The sequence below is a fragment of the Leucoraja erinacea genome, chromosome 39, assembly GCF_028641065.1.
Source record: "Leucoraja erinacea ecotype New England chromosome 39, Leri_hhj_1, whole genome shotgun sequence".
NCBI classification, from domain to species: Eukaryota; Metazoa; Chordata; class Chondrichthyes; order Rajiformes; family Rajidae; genus Leucoraja; species Leucoraja erinaceus.
The window spans coordinates 11,391,086-11,415,082 of NC_073415.1; the positions used below are offsets into that span (position 1 = coordinate 11,391,086).

The 23,997-nt window shown below is 47.3% G+C and overlaps 1 protein-coding gene across 3 annotated transcripts in view; it reads left to right on the plus strand.

Moving 5' to 3' along the window:
* camsap3 (calmodulin regulated spectrin-associated protein family, member 3) overlaps positions 1-23,997 on the plus strand; it is an 89,292-nt gene that overhangs the window by 21,126 nt on the left and 44,169 nt on the right. For all 3 annotated transcript variants that reach the window (XM_055663924.1, XM_055663923.1, XM_055663925.1), the window contains exon 2: positions 9,872-10,131. In XM_055663924.1, the coding sequence (XP_055519899.1) occupies positions 9,872-10,131 (260 nt within the window). The remainder of the gene's footprint in view (positions 1-9,871; positions 10,132-23,997) is intronic.

Here is a 23,997-nt window from a genome sequence, read left to right on the forward strand (position 1 = left end):
GAGTTAACTCAGCATTTTGGCCCTATCTATCGGACAGGTTTGGAGGGACATGCAGGTGGGACTGGTGAATGGCCTACTCCTGCACCTAATTTCTATGACTGGTGTAGATTGAGTTATAATCACTCCATTGAGTATAAATGGGGATCCTGTGGATGGGCAATTTGGGCTGAAGGGCCTGTTTCCATGCTGTATCACTCTGTGGCTATAACGTTCTATATCTCTTTTTGACCCAATTTCAATACGTTGTTGGCAATGAATCCTTGAATTAATATTAAACAATCTGTGTGTGCAGCTGTCCTTTATACACTAGGGACTAGTGACTCCAACCCCCCATCTCCTCCACCCCTTCTGCACACTAGTCGTTGCCATGGCAGCACCCGGTAAAAGGGAAGGTGTGAGACTCTCTGTATTCCAACCCTGTGCCATTTCTGTCTGTCCCGGTCTCTGCAAGTCATGTTCAGATGCAGGAAGATGCAGCCCTTCTGAGCAACATTTTAAAACCCATTTTGGGGTGGGTGTCTGTGTCTGTGTCTGTGTATCTGCCTCAGTGTTTCTGTCTCTCTGTCACTGTGTCTGTGCCTCTGTCTCTGTGTCTGTGTGTGTGTGTGTGTCTGTCTCTGTGTGTCTCTGTCTTTGTGTCTGTGTGTCTGTCTCTGTGTCTGTGTGTGTGTGTGTGTGTCTGTCTCTGTCTGCGTGTGTCTATGTGTGTGTGTGTGTCTCTGTGTCTGTGTGTCTCTGTCTCTGTGTCTGTGTGAGTGTGTGTCTGTCTCTGTCTCTGTGCATGTCTGTGTCTGTCTCTGTCTCTGTCTCTGTCTCTGTCTCTGTCTCTGTGCATGTATGTGTGTGTGTCTCTGTCTCTGTGCATGTATGTGTCTCTGCCTCTGTGTCTGTGTGTGTGTGTCTGTCTCTGTCTGCGTGTGTGTGTGTCTCTGTCTCTGTCTCTGTGTCTCTGTCTCTGTGCATGTATGTGTGTGTGTGTCTCTGTCTGTCTCTGTCTGTGTCTCTGTGCCTCTGTGCCTCTGCCTCTGCGAGATATCACACAAGCGTTTTCAAACACTGGAGAAATTTGGATGAATTTACAAAGGGTCAAAGTCAAGCATATTTAATTGTCCCGTGACTACAGAACAATTACATTCTTGCTTGCAGCAGCTTAACAGGCCTGTAGACGCCTTAAAAACGAGATGTCAATGAGTCAATTATGTGACAACTCTCTCAGATGGTGGATGGATGGGGAAAAAAACAATGGGAATGGCGCGGGAAGAGCTTGGTTGATGGGACAATTCTCCCAAGGGCGGCACGGAGGCGCAGCGGTAGAGTTGCTGCCTCACAGCGCCAGAGACCCGGGTTCGATCCCGACTACGGGTGCTGTCTGTACGGAGTTTGCACGTTCTCCCCATGACCTGCGTGGGTTTTCTCTGAGATATTCGGTTTCCTCCCACACTCCAAAGACGTGCAGGTTTGTAGATTAATAGGCTTGGTGTAAATGTGAAATTGTCCCTAGTGTGTGTAGGATAGTGTTAGTGTGCGGGGATCGCTGGTCTGTGGGCCGAAGGGACTGTTTCCACACTGACTCTCGAAGCGAAACTGAAGTCGGTGTAACTCCCTCTCCCAGTCTCGTTCTTGTCCAACTCCACTAACCCTGGGCTACCTGGCATGGCACTTGGCTAGTTAATGCAAGGCTCTGGCTTCCAGCTGCCCCGATGCGGTTGCCATGGGGACGTGCCGGAGGGATAATGAAGTGTCTGGGATTATCCCTGCAGAAAATCCAAGTGTATCGCCCCTAACGCTGTGTGGTTTGTGCTGATAGTGTCTGCTGCATTCTGTGGCTGGGGTATCACAGGCAGGGCCCCGAGTATCAGTGCCACCCGCTGCGACCATCTCATGGGGTCCCGATCCACACACACACACACACCCTGTTTGACGTTGCATCACCTGAGTTGGTAGTGCCATCGTTTCATGTTTGTAGTTTGTGTGCGATCTAGGTGAGTTATACTGACCGAGCTGGAATAGACAGGTGCACAAGATGTTGACAAGGGCTTCGAACAAAGAGCTACCATTCCCCTTCTACACTAGAATGGGTTTGAAGAAGGGTCTCAAACCGAAACATCACCCATTCCTTCACTCCAGAGATGCTGCCTGTCCCGCTGAGTTACTCCAGCACCTTGTGTCCATTGTTTAATTCTGTCTCCAGCCCTTCAGCCCCTCTACCGCCAAGCACGCAGCAACTTGCATCTATAGGGCAACTTTTCAGTAGTTTAAAAAACATGTTCTCCAATAACTTCCCAATCACCTATAAAAGGCTCATCGGCCCGTGTCTGAGTGAAAGACAGGCCAGGGTGAGTGTCTCTTTCTCATACATGGACTCTGTCTCATAGGAAGTCCCATCCTTGTGCACAGACACTGTCACAAGGAAAAGGCCTGGGTAGAGTGGATGTAGCGAGGATGTTTCCACTAGTGGGAGAGTCTAGGACTAGAGGGCACAGCCTCAGAATAAGGGTTGTACCTTTGGAAAGGAGATGAGGAGGAATTTATTTCGTCGGATGGTGGTGAATCTGTGGAATTCATTGCCACAGAAGAGTGTTGATATTTTTATGGTAGAGATAGAGATATTCTTGGTTAGTACGGGTGTCGGGAGTTATGGGGAGAAGTCAGGAGAATGGGGTTGAGAGGGAAAGATAGATCAGCCATGATTGAATGGTGGAGTAGACGTGATGGGCCGAATGGCCTAATTCTGCTCCTAGAACTGAGGGAGGTATGAAGAGTCACGCCCTTGTGCACGGGCCCTGTTCCTCGTCCCCCGTTCATTTTAAGGTCACACAGATGGCAGTCTCGGTGAAAACCCAAATCCCCAGGCTGCTGGGTGTCTGCTTGCCGTGGCGTTTATGCTAAGCTATCCTTGTGCATCTGTCCCGTCACCAAGTTGTGGATTATTGGAGGTGATTAGTGAATTATGTTGAGACTGGCCGGCCTGGAGCTTGGAGCCGACAACAAGGGAAGTTGTGTAAACTAACGTTAGTGGCCCATTGAGATAAGGGTGAGGCGCGGGAATGGCTGGGGTTTGGAGGATGAGTGGAGGCCGTGTGACTGACGCAAGGAACAGCGCGTCATGGGTTGACGTGTCTAGCTGCAGGCCCTGCCGAAGCCTGGGGCTAAATTTGACCTTCAGGCGAGAAACGGTGGCACCCAGGCGAGTGTTTGTGTGCTGGCCACAGAATCTACAATCATGCATTACAATCGCTCCACTCTTTTAAATCTCTTCTCCCGCAGCAGCATCTCTTAATTTATCTATGATCACTGAACCGTATTTACGTTATTCCCTTTATCATGTATCTGTACACTGTGGACGGCTCGATTGTAATCATGTATTGTCTTTCCGCTGACTGGTTAGCGCGCAACAAAACGCTTTTCACTGTAGCTCGGTACACGTGACAATAAACTAAACTCAACAGCTAAGAGACTGAGCACGTGGCAGATAGTGGCACAGGGCAGTGGTGGTGGATGTGGACCACATCTCCTGGCCATGCCGACCCCTGCAACCCACCCAGTGTTGCTGTTGTCACGAGAAGTGAACGCCACAAAGTGCTGGGTGACACAGTGGTGCAGTGGTAGAGCTGACGCCTTATGCCCCTGTCCCACTTAGAAACCTGAACGGAAACCTCTGGAGACTTTGCGCCCCACCCAAGGTTTCCGTGCGGTTCCCGGAGGTTGCAGGTGGTTGCCGGAGGTTGCAGGTAGTGGAAGCAGGTAGGGAGACTGACAAAAACCTCCGGGAACCGCACGGAAACCTTGGGTGGGGCACAAAGGTCTCCAGAGGTTTCCGTTCAGGTTTCCTAAGTGGGACAGGGGCATTACAGTACCAGAGACCCGTGTTTGATCCTGACTACGGGTGCTGTCTGTACGGAGTTTGCACGCTCTCCCCGTGACCGGGTTAGTTTCCTCCCATATTACAAAGTCGTGCAGGTTTGTAGGCTAATTGGCTTTGGTAAAGATTGTAAATTGTCCCTAATGTGTGTAGGATAATGCCTGTATATGGGGAACGTTGGTTGGCATGGACTCAGTGGGATGAAGGGCCTGTTTCTGTGCTGTATCTCCAAACTAAATAAGCTAAACTCAGCGGGTCTGGCAGCATCTCTGGGGGGCATGGGCAGGTGACGTTTTGTGTTGGGGAACCCTTCTACCCATGAGAATTGAGGGAGGCTGAGAGGTGATGTGGATGAGTCCATGTTTTCAACCCTTACTCCTGCCTCAGGGGTTACGGGGAGAAGGCAGGAGAATGTGGTTGGGAGGGAGAGATAGATCAGCCATGATTGAATGGCGGGGTAGACTTGATGGGCCGAATGGCCTAATTCTGCTCCTATCGTTTATCAACATGAGCTGTGGAGCAGCAATGGTCAATGTTGTCCCTACGTTCTTGTCAGGAGATGCGCTCCAGTGTACTGTGTAGCAGTGCAGTCACCATGGAAACACACTGGTGCTCCACATTCCGCTTGCCTGCCATGCTCTTGGCTTCAGTATCCGGTGGTTCGATGCCAGCATCTCCCCTAATCCTTATCTCCGACCAATGTAACAACTTATCCTGTTAGACACAGAATGCCGGAGTAACTCAGCGGGACAGGCAGCATCTCTGGAGAGAAGGAATGGGTGACGTTTCAGGTCGAAACCCAAAACGTCACCCATCCCTTCAGTAAAGGCACTACACCTGTTCAAGATCCATGGTAGGTGATGACTCAAACCCTTAACCTGCCCAGTACTTAGACCCACCTGTAATCCCGCAACAAGTCCCATTGTCAGTGTCGACTATTAGTATAACAACGTTTAAAAGGCATGGACAGGAATGTTTAGAGGGATGTGGGCCAAATGTGGGCAGGTGGGACTAGTGTAGATGGGGCATCTTGGTCAAGTTGGACCAAAGGGCCACAGTTTCCACTTTCTGTGAGGTGTGACTCTATGTCTCAAATCTCAACTCAGACCTAACCAGTTCATAAATCTGCAACGTATATTTTTCTACGCTCCAATCCTCCTGCCTGACCCTGCTGTCTTGAAGGGTTTGGCTAAGCGCGCACACACCCTGTTTCATGTTGCACCCACTGAGTTTGTAGTGCCATCATTTCATGTTTGTAGTTTGTGTGCGATCCAGGTGAGTAATACTGACCGAGCAGGTATAGGCAGGTGCACGAGATGTGGCAGTGTTGGCAAGGGCTTGGAACAGAGACCTACCCTTCCCCCTCCTGCACTGGGATGGGTTTGAAGAAGGGTCTCGAACCGAAACGTCACCCATTCCTTCTCTCCAGAGATGCTGCCTGTCCCGCTGAGTTACTCCAGCACTTTGTGTCTATCTTCGGTGGGAACCAGCATCTGCAGTTCCTTCCTCCACCCTGAGAGCTGCATCCTTGTCTTTGTGCCCATTATATGTGGAAGAGGATTTATGATTGAGAGCATTCTTTGTATCCACTGCAGGCTTGGTTTATTTATTTCTTAAAATAATACCAGCCAATGCTCTTGGGATACCAGAAGGGTATAAATTATGATAATTGCATTGATGGCCCCATGGTTTTGCAGCTGTGGCCTCTGCCCGTTGCTAGAACCGTGTGCAGCCTCCTGCCAGAGCTCGGGGAGTGAATGAACACTGCATTGTCCTCACATGCTTCACCTTCGGAAAGGGAAGTGTGATAAGCAGTTCACTGTAGCTAGATACAAGTGTCAATAAAGTATCATTGGGTGAGGCAGCATCTACGGGGCGAAGGAATAGGTAATGTTTTGGGTCGAAACTTCGCTCCATAGAAGCTGCCACACCCGCTGAGTTTCTCCAGCATTTTTGTCTACCTTCGATTTTTCCAGCATCTGCAGTTCTTTCTTAAATATAAAGTATCTTGAATCATTGAAACATTGAATTTTTGATTGTTCATCGCTCTTTATCTCATTGCCCTGTTCCTTCTCTCCAGAGATGTTGTCTATCTCGCTGAGTTACTCCTGCATTTTGTGTCTATCTTATGTTTAAACCAGCATCTGCAATCCCTTCCTATCCATTGCTCTAGCAATTGTACTTGAGTTTGACCTGATTTGTATTTATGTCTAGCATATCTCATCTGTTTGGATAAGTAAGTAAGTTTATTGGCCAAGTATTCACATACAAGGAATTTGCCTTGGTGCTCCGCCCACAACATGACATACAGTGACTGTTACGAATGACTCAGAAAACACTAAACATTAATAATAATAAAACATTAATGATAAAACACCATTGATCAAGCATGAGAACCAACAAAATACCAGATCAAAGGGAGGCTACAGATTTTTGGCTATTGAGTAGAGCAACTACTTGTGGATAAAAACTTTTTATGTCTGGCTGTGGCAGCTTTGACAGTCCGGAGTCGCCTTCCAGAGGGAAGTGATTCAAAGAGTTTGTGGCCAGGGTGGGAGGGGTCAGAGATGATCTTGCCCGCTCGCTTCCTGGCCCTTGCTGTGTACAGTTCATCATGCAAAGTTTTTTGCTGTATCTCAGTGCACGTGACAATTATAAACGTTGACCTTCAAGGCACCCGAAACGTCACCCATTCCTTCTCTCCAGAGATGCTGCCTGTCCTGGCAGTGCTGGGTCGAAGGGCCGAATGGCCTTCCCCTGCACCTATTGTCTATTGTCCTGCTGAGTTTCTCCAGCTTTTTGTGACTATCTAAGGACTGTTTATCCTGTGTCTCTATGTTAAGTTCATAACAGTCTCTGATGTTGGAATCAAACAGGGGGAGGGAACTGGTGCCTCTCACCTGCTGAGGTGTAATCGGGTTGGTGCTTTTGTAATCTGATTATGTTGCCTGAACTTTACACAGTTTCTCGTTTAACCAAACAACCTCCCTGGAGCAAAGGCCCCAGTGCTGAGTACACATGTCCATTAGGGCAGTGACCATGGGAGTGTGTGGGAAGGAACTGCAGATGCTGGTTTAAACCAAAGACTGACACAAAAAGCTGGAGTAACTCAGCAGGACAGGCAGCATCTCTGGAGAGAAGGAATAGGTGATGTTTTGGTTCGAGACCCTTCTTCAGACTGAGAGTCAGGGGAAAGGGGAACGGGATATATGGACTTTACAGTGCAGAAAGCATCGATTATCAAGGAAATATTTTTTAAATTTCAAGACCGACCTTATTCGAGAAATACAATATATTATCCATACAAAACTCCATCCGACATTCGGAAACGGGGAAACCTACACACAGTCACGGGGAGAACATGCAAACTCCGTACAGATGCTGTTCCTTTTGTGATCGGCTGTTTGTTGAAGGAGGCATGTGAGAGGTCGGTGTGTAAAAAAACACACATCAGCCAGTCCCGGAACTTGGCACAGAGCCCGCACTGTTTATTTATTAACCTGACTTGTTATTGAAAGAGAGCAGTTCACTTTGACCCTCTGGTTGGTGCCCTGCCTGCTAGTCTCCGCACTGGGCTGTGAAGCTGGCTTGCTCCACCCCACTGTGTGAAGTTTGCCTGAAGGCAGACAATTGTGCAACACACCCACTGGATGTGTTCACTACCTGCACCTGTCCTTTGCTGCTTAGAGGGAAAGTGGTTCAGCAATAAACACAAGGTGCTGGAGTAGCTCAGCAGGTCAGGGCAGCATCCCTTGGGGTAGAAGGGTAAAAAACTCTCTGGGTGATGTTTCTGGTTTGGATGCTTTTTCAGACTGATTGTGTTTTGGGGGGGGGTGGGGTGTGGGGGGGGGGGTGGGGCAGAGCCTGGCTAGTGATAGGTTGGTACAGTGAGGGGAGGGGTTGAATGGTAGATGGACAAAGGCCAGAGTTGAAAGACAAATAGTGTAGTGAGATTATGGAGATAAGATGTCCTTGACCTTTCATGAAAGTCCTCTGGCTAAGTCGACCATATATCATCTGCTTTCCAATGTACTTGTTGTACCTGCAAACTCATTTTGTTTAATTTATTTGTTTCCTTTATCAATGTTACTTTTTTACACACCATTCGTTCATTTGTTCTATATCTCCTTCACCATCTATATCTCTCGTTTCCCTTTGCCCTGACTCTCAGTCTGAGGAAGGGTCTCAACTAGAAACGTCACCTATTATTTTTTTCTCTCCTGAGATGTTGCCTGACCCGTTGAGTTACTCCAGTATTTTTGTGTCTATCTTTATTTGATTTGTACCGAGGACATCCAAATCCTGTTGAATACCAACGTCACGAAGAATATTAAAGACAGACACAGAGTGCTGGAGTAACTCAGCGGGTCAGGCAGCATCTGTGGAGAACATGGATAGGTGACGTTTCACAGAGTGCTGGAGTAACTCAGCGGGTCAGGCAGCATCTGTGGAGAACATGGATAGGTGACGTTTCACAGAGTGCTGGAGTAACTCAGCGGGTCAGGCAGCATCTGTGGAGAACATGGATAGGTGACGTTTCAGATCGTGCTGGAGTAACTCAGCGGGTCAGGCAGCAGCTATGGAGAACATGGAGCTACGTTTCACAGAATAGCGGGTTTGGCAGCATCTGTGGAGAACATGGATAGGTGACGTTTCACAGAGTGCCGGAGTAACTCAGCGGGTCAGGCAGCATCTGTGGAGAACATGGATAGGTGACGTTTCACAGAGTGCTGGAGTAACTCAGCGGGTCAGGCAGCATCTGTGGAGAACATGGATAGCTGACGTTTTACAGAGTGCTGGAGTAACACAGCGGGTTTGGCAGCATCTGTGGAGAACATGGATAGGTGACGTTTCACAGAGTGCTGGAGTAACTCAGCGGGTCAGGCAGCATCTGTGGAGAACATGGATAGGTGACGTTTCACAGAGTGCTGGAGTAACTGATGAACACAAGTGCCCAATCTTCCCACTCGCCCGATTAAGGGTTAAAAATACCAATGCAGGATCTCGGCCCGAAACAAGGACATTTCATTCCCCATCCCCCCCCAGATCTGTGTTCCTTTTGGAGGGTTAAATGTTGATGTAAATTGTCCCTAGTGTGTGTAGGATAGTGTTAATGTGTGGGGATCACACAAAGTTACAAAGTTACTTTGTTTGTTACTTTGTAACCGTGTTTGTTACTTTGTAACCGTGTTTGTTACTTTGTAACCGTGTTTGTTACTTTGTAACCGTGTTTGTTACTTTGTAACCGTGTTTGTTACTTTGTAACCGTGTTTGTTACTATGTAACTTTGTTTGTTACTTTGTAACCGTGTTTGTTACTTTGTAACCTTGTGTTTGTTACTTTGTAACCGTGTTTGTTACTTTGTAACCGTGTTTGTTACTTTGTAACCGTGTTTGTTACTATGTAACTTTGTTTGTTACTTTGTAACCGTGTTTGTTACTTTGTAACCTTGTTTGTTACTATGTAACTTTGTTTGTTACTTTGTAACCGTGTTTGTTACTTTGTAACCGTGTTTGTTACTTTGTAACCGTGTTTGTTACTTTGTAACCGTGTTTGTTACTTTGTAACCGTGTTTGTTACTTTGTAACTTTGTTTGTTACTTTGTAACCGTGTTTGTTACTTTGTAACCTCGTTTGTTACTTTGTAACTTTGTTTGTTACTTTGTAACCGTGTTTGTTACTTTGTAACCTCGTTTGTTACTTTGTAAGCGCCCTTTATGTGTCGACTATTTGCATACCGTGGTTATGCAAACAAAGGTGGTAAAAAAGTATTCCATTCAATTCAATTCAAATCGCTGGTCGGCACGGACTCGGTGGGCCGAGGAGCCTGTTTCCGTGTTGTCTCTCTAAACTAAATAAAAGCACCCTGGCCACGCTCTTATCTCGCTTCTACCATCAGGAGAAATTGAGACAATAACCCCCCCCCCTGTGTTTATTTGTGGGGGTTGAGTGTTGATGTGGGGAAAGTTGGGTGACAACAGTCTCACGTTGCTGGTCTTGTTCCTCACAGAGAATGTTCCGGAGGAGTTGCGGGAGCCGTTCTACACGGACCAGTACGAGCAGGAGCACATCAAGCCACCGGTCATCGGTCTGCTGCTGTCTTCGGACATCTACTGCCGAGTGTGTGGCCACACACTGTCCCCAGGAGAGCAGGCTCCGCCGGCCGACAATGCCGCTGTCCTGCAGGTCCTGTCTCACCGCGGCATCCAGGTGAAGGACCAGGACATCCTGGTGACCGAGGCTGACCTGCGGCAGAAGCCCATCAAAATGGTAAGGGCCACGTGGGAGATACCTGTGCGATGGGGAGCTGGTTTATATCAAAGATAGACACAAAGTGCTGGTGGCACGGTGGTGCAGCGGTAGCCATGCTGCCTTACAGCGCTGGAGACCCAGGTTCGATCCCGACTAGTAATGTTTAGTGCAATGTAAAGCCAGCACTGTCCGATCAAGGATGGTCCATGGGTCACCAATGAGGTAGATAGTAGTTCAGCACTGCTCTCTGGTTGTGGTAGGATGGTTCAGTTGCCTGGTTACAGCTGGGAAGAAACTGTCCCTGAATCTGGTGGTGTGCGTTTACACACTTCTGTACCTCTTGCCCGATGGGAGAGGGGAGAAGAGGGAGTGGCCGGGGTGTGACTCGTCCTCGATGATGCTGCTGGCCTTGCTGAGACAGCGTGAGGTGTAGATGGGGTCAATGGAAGGGAGTTGGTTTGTGTGGTGGTCTGGGCTGCGTCTACAATTCACTGCAATTTCTTGTGGTCTTGGACGGAGCTGTTCCCAAACCGTGCTGTGATGCAATCCCGATAAAATGCCTTCTGAGTGCAACTGCAGAAGTCGGTGAAGAATGTGTTTGGAACATGAAATGTTTGCATTCTGTGCTGCTTCCTCTGCAGAACCTTTACAAAGCCGTGTGCTAATCTGCGGGTGGAGTTGTTGTGGAACAGGTTCCCCCAGTCATCGGCTGCTGTCAAAAACCTGTCCTTGGTTCTTGAGCAGAACACAGCAAAGATCTTAGAGTGGAGCGCTCCGCTCTAGGATCTTTAGAACACAGTGCTGGGAGAACTCAGCGGGTCAGCCAGCATCTGTGTCAAGTCAAGTCAAGAGAATTTATTGTCATGTGTCCCAGATAGGTCAATGAAATCCTTGCATTCTTGCAGCACAACAGGATATTGTATAGTTGGTGGAGGGATACGGGTAGAGGGGGAAGGAAGGGGGTTAAAAATTGAATGGGGGACTTGGGGAAATGAAATGAGCAGGGGGGGTTGGGTGATGGGGGAAGGAGTAGGGTGTGTGTACTAGGGTTGCACGGGGAAAGTGTGGGGGGTGGTTGAAAAAAATGAAGGGCTTGAAAATGGAGAAATATTTCCCCTGGCCTCTCCCCCCCACCCTCACCCTCACTCCCCCCAATCCAGTGTCCAAAGAAGGGCCCCGTCCCAAAACATCATCTGTCCATTCCCTCCACAGATGCTGCCTGACCCTCTTCGGGCCGAAACCCTTCTGGAAATAGGCAACGTTTCGGGCCCAAAACGTTGCCTATTTCCTTAGCTCCATAGATGATGCTGCACCCGCTGAGTTACTCCAGCACTCTGTGAAACGTCATCTATCCATGTTCTCCACAGATGCTGCCTGACCCGCTGAGTTCCTCCAGCACTCTGTGTTTTTTGCTTTAGATTCCAGCAATAACGGAGTCTCGTTGCCTCATCATTTTATTGCAGCAGGAGCTTCCTCCACACAAGTTGACGTGGTTATTTTCAATCTTATAACATTGCCACTTTGGTTTTCGATTGTAGTCAATGGGCGATAAATAGTTTGATGTTCTTTGGGCTTGTTAGAGATTGGATGAAAGCAAGGCCCTACCAATGAAGGATTAGGCCAACTTCTTTATCTCCAGCTCGTCCAAAAACTTTAAACCTCGTGTGTGAGTTCAGATCCGTAACTGGACGGTGGCGCAGCGGTAGAGTTGCTGCCTCACAGCGCCAGAGACCCGGGTTCAATCCTGACTGCGGGTGCTGTCTGTACGGAGTTTGTACGTTCTCCCCGTGACCTGCGTGGGTTTTCTCCGGGTGCTCCGGTTTCCTCCCACACTCCAAAGACGTGCAGGTTTGTCGACTAATTGGCTTTGGTGTCATTGTAAATTGTCCCCAGTGTGTGTAGGATAGTGTTAGTGTGCAGGGATCGCTAGTAGGCGCAGACTCGGTGGGCCGAAGGGCCTGTTTCCACACTGTATCTCTAAACTAAACTAAACTCTAAGCCAGGAAAACAAATCATTTTCATTGTTGTTGCCACGGCTGAAATTGTTAGCAGTATTTTCTTTGTAACCTTTACGTCTTTGCTGATTGGCTTTGATTTACATTTGGGTCAGGAAGGAGAGAACAAAACGAAAAGTCCCTTTGATCCTTTGCCAACAGTATCTCATCACTTTGATAAGCAAACTAAAAATTACACCTTGCATTTGAAGTTTGGTATGAGGTCGCTTCAAATATAAGATCAATGCAGGACTTTAGTGGAAGAAAGTTTCCTGGAATAACTCCAACTTAAGGTGCAATTTTGAGCAGTGGTTTAGAATTGTAGGTTATGGTAAATATGAAACCTATGAGTTTAGTTGTTGCTTTAAGAATTGCCTAAGACTGCTTCTGCCAAATTGTAATTGAAGAGAAACCAAAATAGTTTTGTGTTGGGCCTTGAGGCGAGGAACTGCTTTTACTCATAGAACCAGTTATTTGAAGGTCGGGGAGGCTGGCTTGCTTTTGGAACTGGGCAAGAGGACTTGCTGCGGGGGTGTGTACAGGAACTCTTTATGCTAGGGTCAGTTCTACAGAGATCTGTGGTGACGTGGCATGTGTAAGCTGACCATCTCTCCGGCACTAGCACCCCCCCCCCACCCCCACCTTGATGTTCAGCAGGAGTGATCTTAGAGAGGGTACAGTTTTAACCAGTGTTTGTTTTTGTAGATAGAACGGTGCCAACGCACACAAATAATAAACAAATGCTCCACGTGACTGGAAAAATAAGGGTTTAATTATATATTTCTTTCTGACTGAAAAAAACATTTGGTCCCCATTGGTTCTATACAGGGCCACATAGGAACCCTGTTCATAGAGTTATAATCACACAGCACGGAAACAGGCCCTTCAGCCCAACTTGCCAATGCTGACCAAGGTGCCTGATCCACACTAGCATAGAAACATAGAAAATAGGTGCAGGAGGAGGCCATTCGGCCCTTCGAATGGCTCGAAGGGCCGAGGTCGAGGTGTAAACCAGCATCTGCAGTTCCTACATACACATGTAAGAGTTCTTCAACACTAAAATAAGCACAAAACAGGGACTGGATCCGAAACATCACCCATCCCTTCTCGTCAAGTCAAGTCAAGTCAAGTTTATTTGTCACATACACATACGAGATGTGCAGTGAAATGAAAGTGGCAATGCTCACGGAACAACAAAACATCCAAACAAATTATAAACACAATCATAACACACATATTATTTTACATAATAAATAATAGAAGGAAAAACGTTCTGTACAGTTAGTCCCTGGTGAGAAAGGCGTTTACAGTCCGAATTGCCTCTGGGAAGAAACTCCTTCTCAACCTCTCCGTTCTCACCGCCTGGCAACGGAGGCGTTTGCCTGACCGTACCAGCTGGAACAGTCCGTTGCAGGGGTGGAAGAGGTCTCTCATGATTTTGTTTGCTCTGGAGTTGCACCTCCTGTTGTATAGTTCCTGCAGGGGGGTGAGTGAAGTTCCCATAGTGCGTTCGGCCGAACGCACTACTCTCTGCAGAGCCTTCTTGTCCTTGGCAGAGCAATTCCCGAACCAGATGGTAATGTTCCCGGACAAGATGCTTTCCACCGCCGCTGCGTAGAAGCACTGGAGGATCCTCGGAGACACTCTGAATTTCCTCAATTGCCTGAGGTGGTAAAGGCGCTGCCTTGCCTTACTCACCAGTGCTGAGGCGTGTGATGACCATGTCATATCCTCAGAGATGTGGACTCCCAGATATTTAAAACAGTTCACCCTATCCACAGGATCCCCATTTATACTCAATGGAGTGTACGTCCTCGGATGATGTGCCCTCCTAAAGTCCATGATCAGCTCCTTCGTTTTTTTGATGTTCAAGAGGAGGCTGTTCTCCTGGCACCAGAGTGCTAGATCAGCCACCTCCTCCCGGTAGGCCCTCTCATCATTGTCTGAGATCAGGCCCACCACCACAGTGTCATCAGCAAACTTAATTATTGAATTGGAGCTGAACCTAGCCCCACAGTCATGTGTGTACAGAGAGTACAATAGGGGGCTGAGGACGCAACCCTGGGGCGATCCTGTGCTCAGGGTGAGGGACTTCGATGTATTCCCTCCCATCTTGACTACCTGGGGCCTGGCGGTGAGAAAGTCCAGGACCCAGGCACACAGGGAGGTGTTGAGCCCCAATGCCAGTAGCTTCCCGGCCAGTCTGGTGGGGACTATCGTGTTGAAGGCTGAACTGTAGTCTATGAACAGCATCCTCACGTAGCCCCCGTTCTGGCTGTCCAGATGGGAGAGAGCGGTGTGCAAGACCTGGGAGACCGCATCGTCCGTGGACCTGTTTGGACGGTATGCGAACTGCAACGGGTCCATGTTCCGAGTGAGGAAGGCGCAGATGTGATTCTTCACCAGCCTCTCAAAGCATTTCATGACTACCGAGGTAAGGGCCACCGGACGGTAGTCATTCAGGCAGGCTGGGGAGGCATTTTTTGGTACCGGTACAATGATGGATTTTTTTAAGCAGGCAGGGACCACCTCCAGAGATACTGCCTGTTCTAAGTTACTCCAGCATTTTGTGTGTATCTTCAATTAATTACTCCAGCATTTTGTGTGTATCTCCACTGAATTACTCCAGCATTTGTGTCTCTCTTCGATAAAACAAGGTTACTCCACCGTTTAATATCCCAGTACACTCAACATTCATATTTACAACTAATCCAGGCTTGGCGATCTTAGCAGAACCAGTCTGGCCCGACATGACAATGTGCAGGCACACTGAAATAATGTCAAAGTTAATTCGGAAAATATTTGAGCAGTTATTGCGTTTTGAATTTTTGGTTATTAAGTCTGGAATTAAGCCATTTTTCCTAACTTTGCCCCTGTCCACTTCCCATAACAACTTGGATTTCACAAATGATCCTTTATTTTTGAAAATCTTTCTGGAAGAAAAACACTTTCTTATTGCGAGTCTGAAACTATTTGGCCCCCAAGCCCCTCTCCCCCACTGACACAATTACCTTTACAATGTGGTTGTGGAGATGCAGCGTGGAACCAGGCCCTTCAGCCCACCGAGACCATGCCGACCATCGATCACCCCTTCACACGAGTTCTATATTATCCCACTTTCTCATCCACTCCCTACACAACAGGGGAAATTATCGCACATCAGGGAGAGCGCGCAAACTCCACAGAGACAGCACCCGTGGTCAGGATCAAACCCAGGTGCTTGCCGCTGTGAGGCAGCTGTTCTACTGCTGCGCCACTGTGCTGCCTTGATCTCACCATAGCAAACTACCCGTTGTATAGGGTGGCAGAGTAGTGCAGCGGTAGAGTTGCTGTCTTACAATGCCAGAGACCCAGGTTCAATCCTGACCTCGGGTGCTGTCTATGTGGAGTTTGCACGATCTCCCTGTAACTGTGTTGGGTTTTCTTCGGGTGCTCCAGTTTCCTCCCATATTGGAAAGACGTGCATATTTGTAGGTTAATTGACACTGTAAATGATCCCGGGTGTGTGAGTTGGAACTAGTGTGTTGCAGACTCGGTGAAAAAGGGCCCGTTTACAGGCTATATCTCTAAACTAATCTAAACAAATGGTGGGATTCTGGCCCCTTGGGTAGAGGGTAGATTTATGACATGATGTTTATCCTGGTACTCATCCGATGGGCAGCTTGGCACGACCTTAACTTTGAGAGTGTTGGGAGATGAGGGGTTAACAACGAGCATTCTGAGCGCTAAAGGTCTGTGTTTCATTTTCCGTTTGGCTCGCCTCCAGTCAGTGCTACAAGTTTGTGATTAAACAAGAGAGTGGGATGAGGGGGCGATGCTGCTCTTGGATTTATGGTGGTTTGGTCCCTGCTCATGATCAATGGGAAAAATGCTGCATGATGTATCACTGACCTCTGGGTGGTATCTCAGCCTCCCCACCACCCCCCACCACCACTCTGTGCAAAGACCTATGCTGCAAACGAGTGTTGCATTAGAACATGAAAGGGCTGTGGCAGAACAGCTATGGTTAGATTGTACTTTCATCATATATTCATTATTACCACTTGAATTTAGTCAGCAGCTACATCATCTAAGGCACTTTAGAACATAGAACAGTGCAGGACTGGAACACACACCCTTTGACCCACTATGTTCACCAGACTGATTCCTGGGATGTCAGGACTGTCTTATGAAGAAAGACTGGATAGACTTGGTTTATACTCTCTAGAATTTAGGAGATTGAGAGGGGATCTTAGAGAAACTTACAAAATTCTTAAGGGGTTGGACAGGCTAGATGCAGGAAGATTGTTCCCGATGTTGGGGAAGTCCAGGACAAGGGGTCACAGCTTAAGGATAAGGGGGAAATCCTTTAAAACCGAGATGAGAAGAACTTTTTTCGCACAGAGAGTGGTGAATCTCTGGAACTCTCTGCCACAGAGGGTAGTTGAGGCCAGTTCATTGGCTATATTTAAGAGGGAGTTAGATGTGGCCCTTCTGGCTAAGGGGATCAGGGGGTATGGAGAGAAGGCAGGTACAGGATACTGAGTTGGATGATCAGCCATGATCATATTGAATTGCGGTGCAGGCTCGAAGGGCCGAATGGCCTACTCCTGCACCTAATTTCTATGTTTGTATGTCGGTGCCGAACATATCATTGCACTGCACATCTCGTATGTGTATGTGACAAATAAACTTGACTTGAACATGATGCCAAGCTAAACTCATTTTTATAGGGTCACCATACGTTTAAGGTGAAGGGGAAAAGCCTTATTCTCCTATGTATCAAATTCATTTTTTTATCATCAATCTATACACAAAATTTCTAAACACCTGTTTTTGCTTTTTTATTCTGGGGTATTGTGCATAGATTGATGATAATTTAATCCATTTTAGAATAAGGCTGTAAGGTAACAAAATGTGAAAAAAGCGAAGGGGTCTGAATACTTTCTGAATGCACTGCGCACAAAACCAATTAACCTACAAGCCCGTACATCTTTGGAGTGTGGGAGGAAACAGAAGATCCCGGAGAAAACCCACGCAGGTCACGGGGAGAACGTACAAACTCTGTACAGACAGCAGCAGTATTCGGGTCCCTGGTTCTGTAAGGCAGCAGCTGTACCATCGTGCCGCCTGTGTTGGGGATTATATGGCCTAGCATCACTGGTCCTGCCTCTGGCCTGGGGCATTCTGTGCTTGGTGCAGGTTCAGTCACAGTGGGACTGGGTACACTTCCCTCTCTCCTCTTGCCTCCGGGCCACAGTGGAGAACTGCCAGCTGCAGCCCACCAACCCAACGCAGCACGAAAATACACTGAAGTGTCTGGAGCAGTGAAGGGAAATGGGAAACGCATCTGCTTCATCACAGCTGATGCCTGATAATGGGGCAGCCTGGTGCATTTCACTGGAACTCACTTCATGTGACAAACTAAACTGAACTGCCACCAACTGGACAGGCACTTAACCATCTCACTACTGATTATACCTGTATAATTGAGTATGTGACCAATAAACTTGAAACATGGCAGCCTAGGTCATTTATCTGACAGTCTAGGTGTAACACAAGCAGCCGTTGACATCAACATCTCATACTAGATGGCATATTCTGCAATAACCCACCAACCTGTCCCAAGTGGAGGCCAATTCACTGGATGTTTTCAAGAGAGTTAGATTTAGTTCTTAGGGCTAATGGGATCAAGGGGTATGGGGAGAACGCAGGAACGGGGTACTAATTCTGGATATTTTTTGGTACTGATTTTAAACCGATTTAAACCAGCATCTGCAGTTCTTTCCTACTGATTTTGGATGATCAGCCATGATCATATTGAATGGCGGTTTTGGCTCGAAGGGCTGAATGGCCTGGTCCTGCACCTATTGTCTATGTTTCTATCTAATGTGTAGGAAGATAGTTCAAGTTTGCATTCATTGTCACTTAACCAGCTAGGCTACAGTGAAACTTGAGTTGACAAACAGCCATACTAAGTGGAAAGTACACAATACACACACAAAATCAATTTAATATAAACATCTACTGCAGTGGAATCCACATTCCTCACTGTGATGGAAGGCAATAAAGTTCAGATATCTTCCTCCATTTTGGGTCGAGACCCTTCTTCAGAACTTGAGTGTATTGAGGTTTAAATGCTCAGTCTGAAGAAGGGTCTCAACCCGAAATGTCACCCATTCCTTCTCTCCAGTGATGCTGCCTGCCCCGCTGAGTTACTCCAGCTTTTTGTATCTATCCACAAGATCTAACGTGTGCAGTTCTTTGGACGAGCTGTTTAAAAAGATACACAGAGTGCTGGAGTAACTCAGCAGGTCAGCCAGCATCTGTGGAGAACATGGATAGGTGACGTTTCACAGAGTGCTGGAGTAACTCAGCGGGTCAGGCAGCATCTGTGGAGAACATGGATAGGTGACGTTTCACAGAGTGCTGGAGTAACTCAGCGGGTCAGGCAGCATCTGTGGAGAACATGGATAGGTGACGCTTCACAGAGTGCTGGAGTAACTCAGCGGGTCAGGCAGCATCTGTGGAGAACATGGATAGGTGAGAACATGGATAGGTGGAGTAACGTTTCAGGCAGCATCTGAGTGCATGGATAGGTGACTCAGAGTGCTGGAGTAACTCAGCGGGTCAGCATCATCTGGAGAACATGGGATAGGTGACGTTTCACAGAGTGCTGGAGTAACTCAGCGGGTGCAGCAGCATCTATGGAGCTAAGGAAATAGGCAACATTTCGGGCCGAAACCCTTCCGGGTTTCGGCCCGAAACGTTGCCTATTTCCAGAAGGGTTTCGGCCCGAAACGTTCCCTATTTCCTTAGCTCCATAGATGCTGCTGCACCATAACTCAGCGGGTCAGGCAGCATCTGTGGAGAACATGGGTGAAGTTTTTGGGGTCGAGATACTTGTTCAGACTGAGAGTCGGGGAGAGGGAAACGAGAGATATGGAAGGTACATAGAATCCTCAACAACAAATTTGTTTGGATCTTGGAATCGGAACAGTTTTGAGAACCTCTTTCTTGTTGCATTAATCTATCCACCAGTTTTGTGGATTAACATTCCCACAGCCTGATCCCACAAGGTATTTACATCCAATAAACACACAGACTGATTCTTCCCCAGTCTGTGAATTTGACTTAATCTGGGTCACATACTGCGTGATTGGGCTTAATAATGATACACAGCACTTATTTGATAGATGGTTAAATATCTCTCCTGCTGTCTTTCACTTAAGTCCCTTAATTGAAGTGTGTAAGTTGTTTTATTGCAAGTCTTATGCAGGGTTTCAAAAACACTTGGTTTCAATCTGTTTAAGAAGGAACTGCAGATGCTGGAAAATCGAAGGTAGACAAAAATGCTGGAGAAACTCAGCTGTTGAGGCAGCATCTATGGAGTGAAGGGAATAGGTGACGTTTGTGTAACCAAAGTCATTAGTTTGTAGATTTGATTTATTCAAGAGCCTGATTCACGAGTATGTTCTCCCCGTGACCGCGTGGGTTTTCTCACAGTTTCCTCCCACACACCAAAGACGTACAGGTTTAATTGTAAATTGTCCCTAGTGTGTGTGTGTGTGTGTAGGATAGTGTTAGTGTGCGTAGATCACTGCTCGGTGGGCGAAGAGCCTGTTTCCACGCTGTATCTCTAAACTAAACCACTAAACTAAGGGTAGAAACAAGGAACTGCAGATGCTGGTTTAGAAAAGAAGACACAAAGTGCTGGAGTAACTCTGCTGCAATGTTTAAGGCCACCAGTGGTGGTGCATCCTGTAGTAATCTGCTCGTCAGTCTACATTGTTGGTGGCATTGAGTCAGTTTTCCAGGTGAAGCCAGTTGGAGTTAAGTGCAAGTGAAGTTGTCAGCTTTGCAAGATGATGAGGAAATAAATATTTAAGAAAATGCTGTCAGAATGCAGGGAGTTAAAATGTCTATACTCCTATATTCAGCAAGATTTTTGGAAATCTTTTGCAGACTTCCTGATGTGCTCTTGTGGTTGAGATGAGATTGAAATGGAGCCAATTTAGATTGCCCAGTGGTGACAGAGTTGTTATATGCAAACTTTCATTGTGTAACTGTCTCTGTTGAAGCATTGCTATATTTATAAAAGAAAATGTCAGCATTTCTTTCATACCATTGAATGACTATAAACCATCTAATTTAATGATGGTTTGCATCTGAGCTCATGTAATTGATGGAGGAAACTCTTTCATTCTTTTGGAGATGATGCATTTGCTATCTGCTATCTTCCTGATCCATCTCCGTAAAAATGTTCCCTCCAAGCTTGCATTCACCCGTTTATCCAAAGCATGACACAATGTGAAGGTTGCAAAGCACAGATTTAATCTAAACTTAGACAATAGACAATAGACAATAGGTGCAGGAGTAGAGGCCATGCGGCCCTTCGAGCCAGCACCGCCATTCAATGTGATCATGGCTGATCATCCCCAATCAGTACCCCGTTCCTGCCTTCTCCCCATATCCCCTGACTCCGCTATCTTTAAGAGCACTATCTAGCTCTCCCTTGAAAGCATCCAGAGAACCGGCCTCCACCGCCCTCTGAGGCAGAGAATTCCACAGACTCACAACTCTCTGTGAGAAAAAGTAAACTTGTGTAGGAAGGAACTGCAGATGCTGGGTTACACTGAAGGTAGATGCAAAAAAGCTGGAGTAACTCAGCGGGGCAGGCAGCATCTCTGGCGAGAAGGAATGGGTGACGTTTCAGGTTGAGACCCTTCTTCAGAGATGTTGTGTCTGCGTACCTTTGTTTTTCTTCAAGACCAGGGTGATTGGCTGAGTGCCGACAACTGGGCTGTGGTTGACTTGTCTGAGGAGTTGAATTGGTAAAGAATGGGTGGGCAAGATGGTGAACCTGACGTTGTGGGCAGGGTGGGTGGGTGAGTGGATGTGTGGGCAGTCTGGGTGTGTAGGGTGGGTGGGCAATATTGATTGGGTGGGTAGGATGGGTGCACAGGATGGGTGCCATGCTGGTAACCCCACTGTGGTGGGCTGTGGCGATGGGTGGATGGGTGTACAGGGTGAATGGGCAGAATGGGTGCCAATTGCTGCGGTGGGCAGGGGTTTCCAAGACGTTGAACCTGTAGCAAACACTGTTGATTTAATCCTGTGTAATTAGTGGGACCGTGGAGTTATGTAACCACTTTAATCTTTCAGTCGGACGGGTTCAGGAGTAGGAGAATGAGGCCAGGACCATGGGAACATGATGAAAGGCATTATTCACACAGTGTAGTTACTGCTGAGAAAAGGCTGGCTCACCAAGCACAGTCCACAAGCTTAGATTTACCAGATCTCAAAGCAAATTCACCAGGTTAATCTTCCTTAGTAACTCACATGATTGACTCATGTCCCAGTGTCGTTCTGCTGCCAATCTGTGCACTGAGCTGATCTACGTGGCTGATGAAAGGTTTTATATTAGCAGCAGTCGGTTGAGAGATAGACCAAACGTGGGCAGGTGGGACGAGTGCAGATGGGGCATGTGGGTCGGCATGGGCAAGTTGGGCCGAAGGGCCTGTTTCCACACCGTATGACACTGTGAATGTGGAGTTGTCTCTCTGCATTTATTGAAGAGCGTGGTCAGGTTGACCGAGACCACTTTGCCCCGATACGCCCACTGACTGTTCACTAGTAATACAACACGAGCTAAACAAGAACGTTGATGGCTCTTGGGGGCATTGATCTGTTTGTTCCAGCTGCATTAGTCATAGCCGTGAGAGGTTTCCCCCCAGTTAAATATGATTACAAAGGACATCTTTCATGGAGCAGTCAGCGTTTCCAAACTCGGTAAAACTAATGAGGGAGCTGGAACAAAACCCTAAATAGCTTCCTGCAACGGACAGTTAATTAACCCTCCGATCCAAATGGTTTTGTGCAGGATTGTGAGGACTGGCTCACATGGAACTGACAGACAGGGACGTGTATAATGCTCCTATCTTTCATCCCCCCCCCCTCTCTTGTTTCATTATGGAAGAATCTTACAGTGCAGAAACAGGCCCTTAGGCCCATCAAATCCATGCCGACCATTGTACACATCAATGTTAGTCCCGTATACCATACTCCGCCTTGTCCTCCTATTCCAATTTAGTCTTTATAAGAGATACAGCACACGACAGGCCCTTCTGCCCATCAAGTCCGCGACAGCCAGCAATCCTCGTACATTAGCACTATCCTACACACACTAGGGACAATTTACAATTCTTACCCAAGCCTATTACCCTTCAAACCTGCACGTCTTTGGAGTGTGGGTGGAAACCGGAGCACCCGGGGAAAACCCACGCAGGTCACGTGGAGAACATACAAGCTCCGTTCCGGATCGAGCACAGGGACTCTAGCGCTGTGAGGCAGCTACTCCACCACTGCACCACCCTCTGACTAAAGAAATTCCTCCCCATCTCCTTCCTAAAATAAGTCCTTTAATTCTGAGGCTGTGCCCTCTAGTCCTAGACTCTCCCACTAGTGGAAACATCCTCTCCACATCCACTCTATCCAAGCCTTTCACTATCCCGCACGTTTCAATGAGGTCCCCCCTCATTCTTCTAAACACCAGCCAGTGCTGTCAAATATTATATAAGCTGTCTATGTGGAGTTTGCACATTCTCACTGTGACCACGTGGGTTTTCTCCGGGTGCTCCGGTTTACTCCCACATCCCAAAGGTTGTAGGCTTATTGACTGTAAATTGCTCGGTGTGTGTGTAGGGAGTGGATGAGAAAGTGGGTAACAATACACTAGTGTGAATGGGTGATCAATGGTTGGCATGGACTCGTAGGGCCGAAGGGCCTGTATCAATGCTGAATTTCTAAACTAAAATCTCTCGACAAAGTCGTCGCACTTCCTCTCTGCGTTTTTATTGCTTAATTAATACTGTTGCCTGTTGAACCACTAATATTGTGATTCTTAACAGCAGTAATCTGACAACCAGCCATGCGTAATTACAAGAAGTGCCATTGAATATTTGCTAAGGCATTCGCCTCTGTAGAGAGGTCTGTTATCACCCTCTGATCCCAAGCCTTTCACGAGATGTTACCTACATATTGCCAGACCTCTGTTTTAACCCATTCCTTCTCTCCAGTGATGCTGCCTGTCCCACCGAGTTACTCCAGCATTTTGCGTCTATGTTTAGGTGTCTACAAAACCTCTTCGCCATTGGGAATGTAGCCATGGCCGCGATTGCGTAAGGGGGCGGGTTTAAAACGGAACTGGCTGATGCACATGGTTTACAAAAAAATCGCTGCAAGATAGACAAGGTAAAATGCTGGAATAAGTTCTTAGTGAGACCCCAGGCAGCATCTTAAATGGAGAGAATATATCAAGTTATCTATAGCGAGTAGCTCATTTTGAACACTAAATTCCTTCCATTTGGCCTATAAATTAATGTAAATTAGATATAAAAATCATGTTATATTGTGAATTATTTGGAATAATCTTTGGACACTGGCTATTTAAAAATATCTTTCCTTAAGTGGCTTTTGACATCCAGGGCTTGTTTCTAATGTCCATTGTCAATGGTACAACTCTGAAAATGGTCTAACTTTTTTACTTAATACCAAATAAACTATTGTTATGCAGAGGGATAAATTGCCCAAAATTTTTGATTCTTCAGTGGAAGCATTGCTAAGAGCAATGATGCTGAAAAGATGTGAGGCATGGTGGCGCAGCAGGTAGAGTCGCTCGCTGCTCTTCTTCAAGTGGACAGAAGATTAGTTGGGGCAGCATCTCTGAGAGGGTTGGGCAGCGCCAGAGATAGCCCGGGATTGTGATCCCGACTACGATTAAAAGATGTGAGGCCTGTGGACGCGGGTTTGTCACGTTCAGCGCCCCCGGGTTCGATCCCGACTGGGTGCTGCCTGCGGAGTGGTTTTTTCCAGGCGTGGGTTTTCTCGGATCTTCGGTTTCCTCCCACAC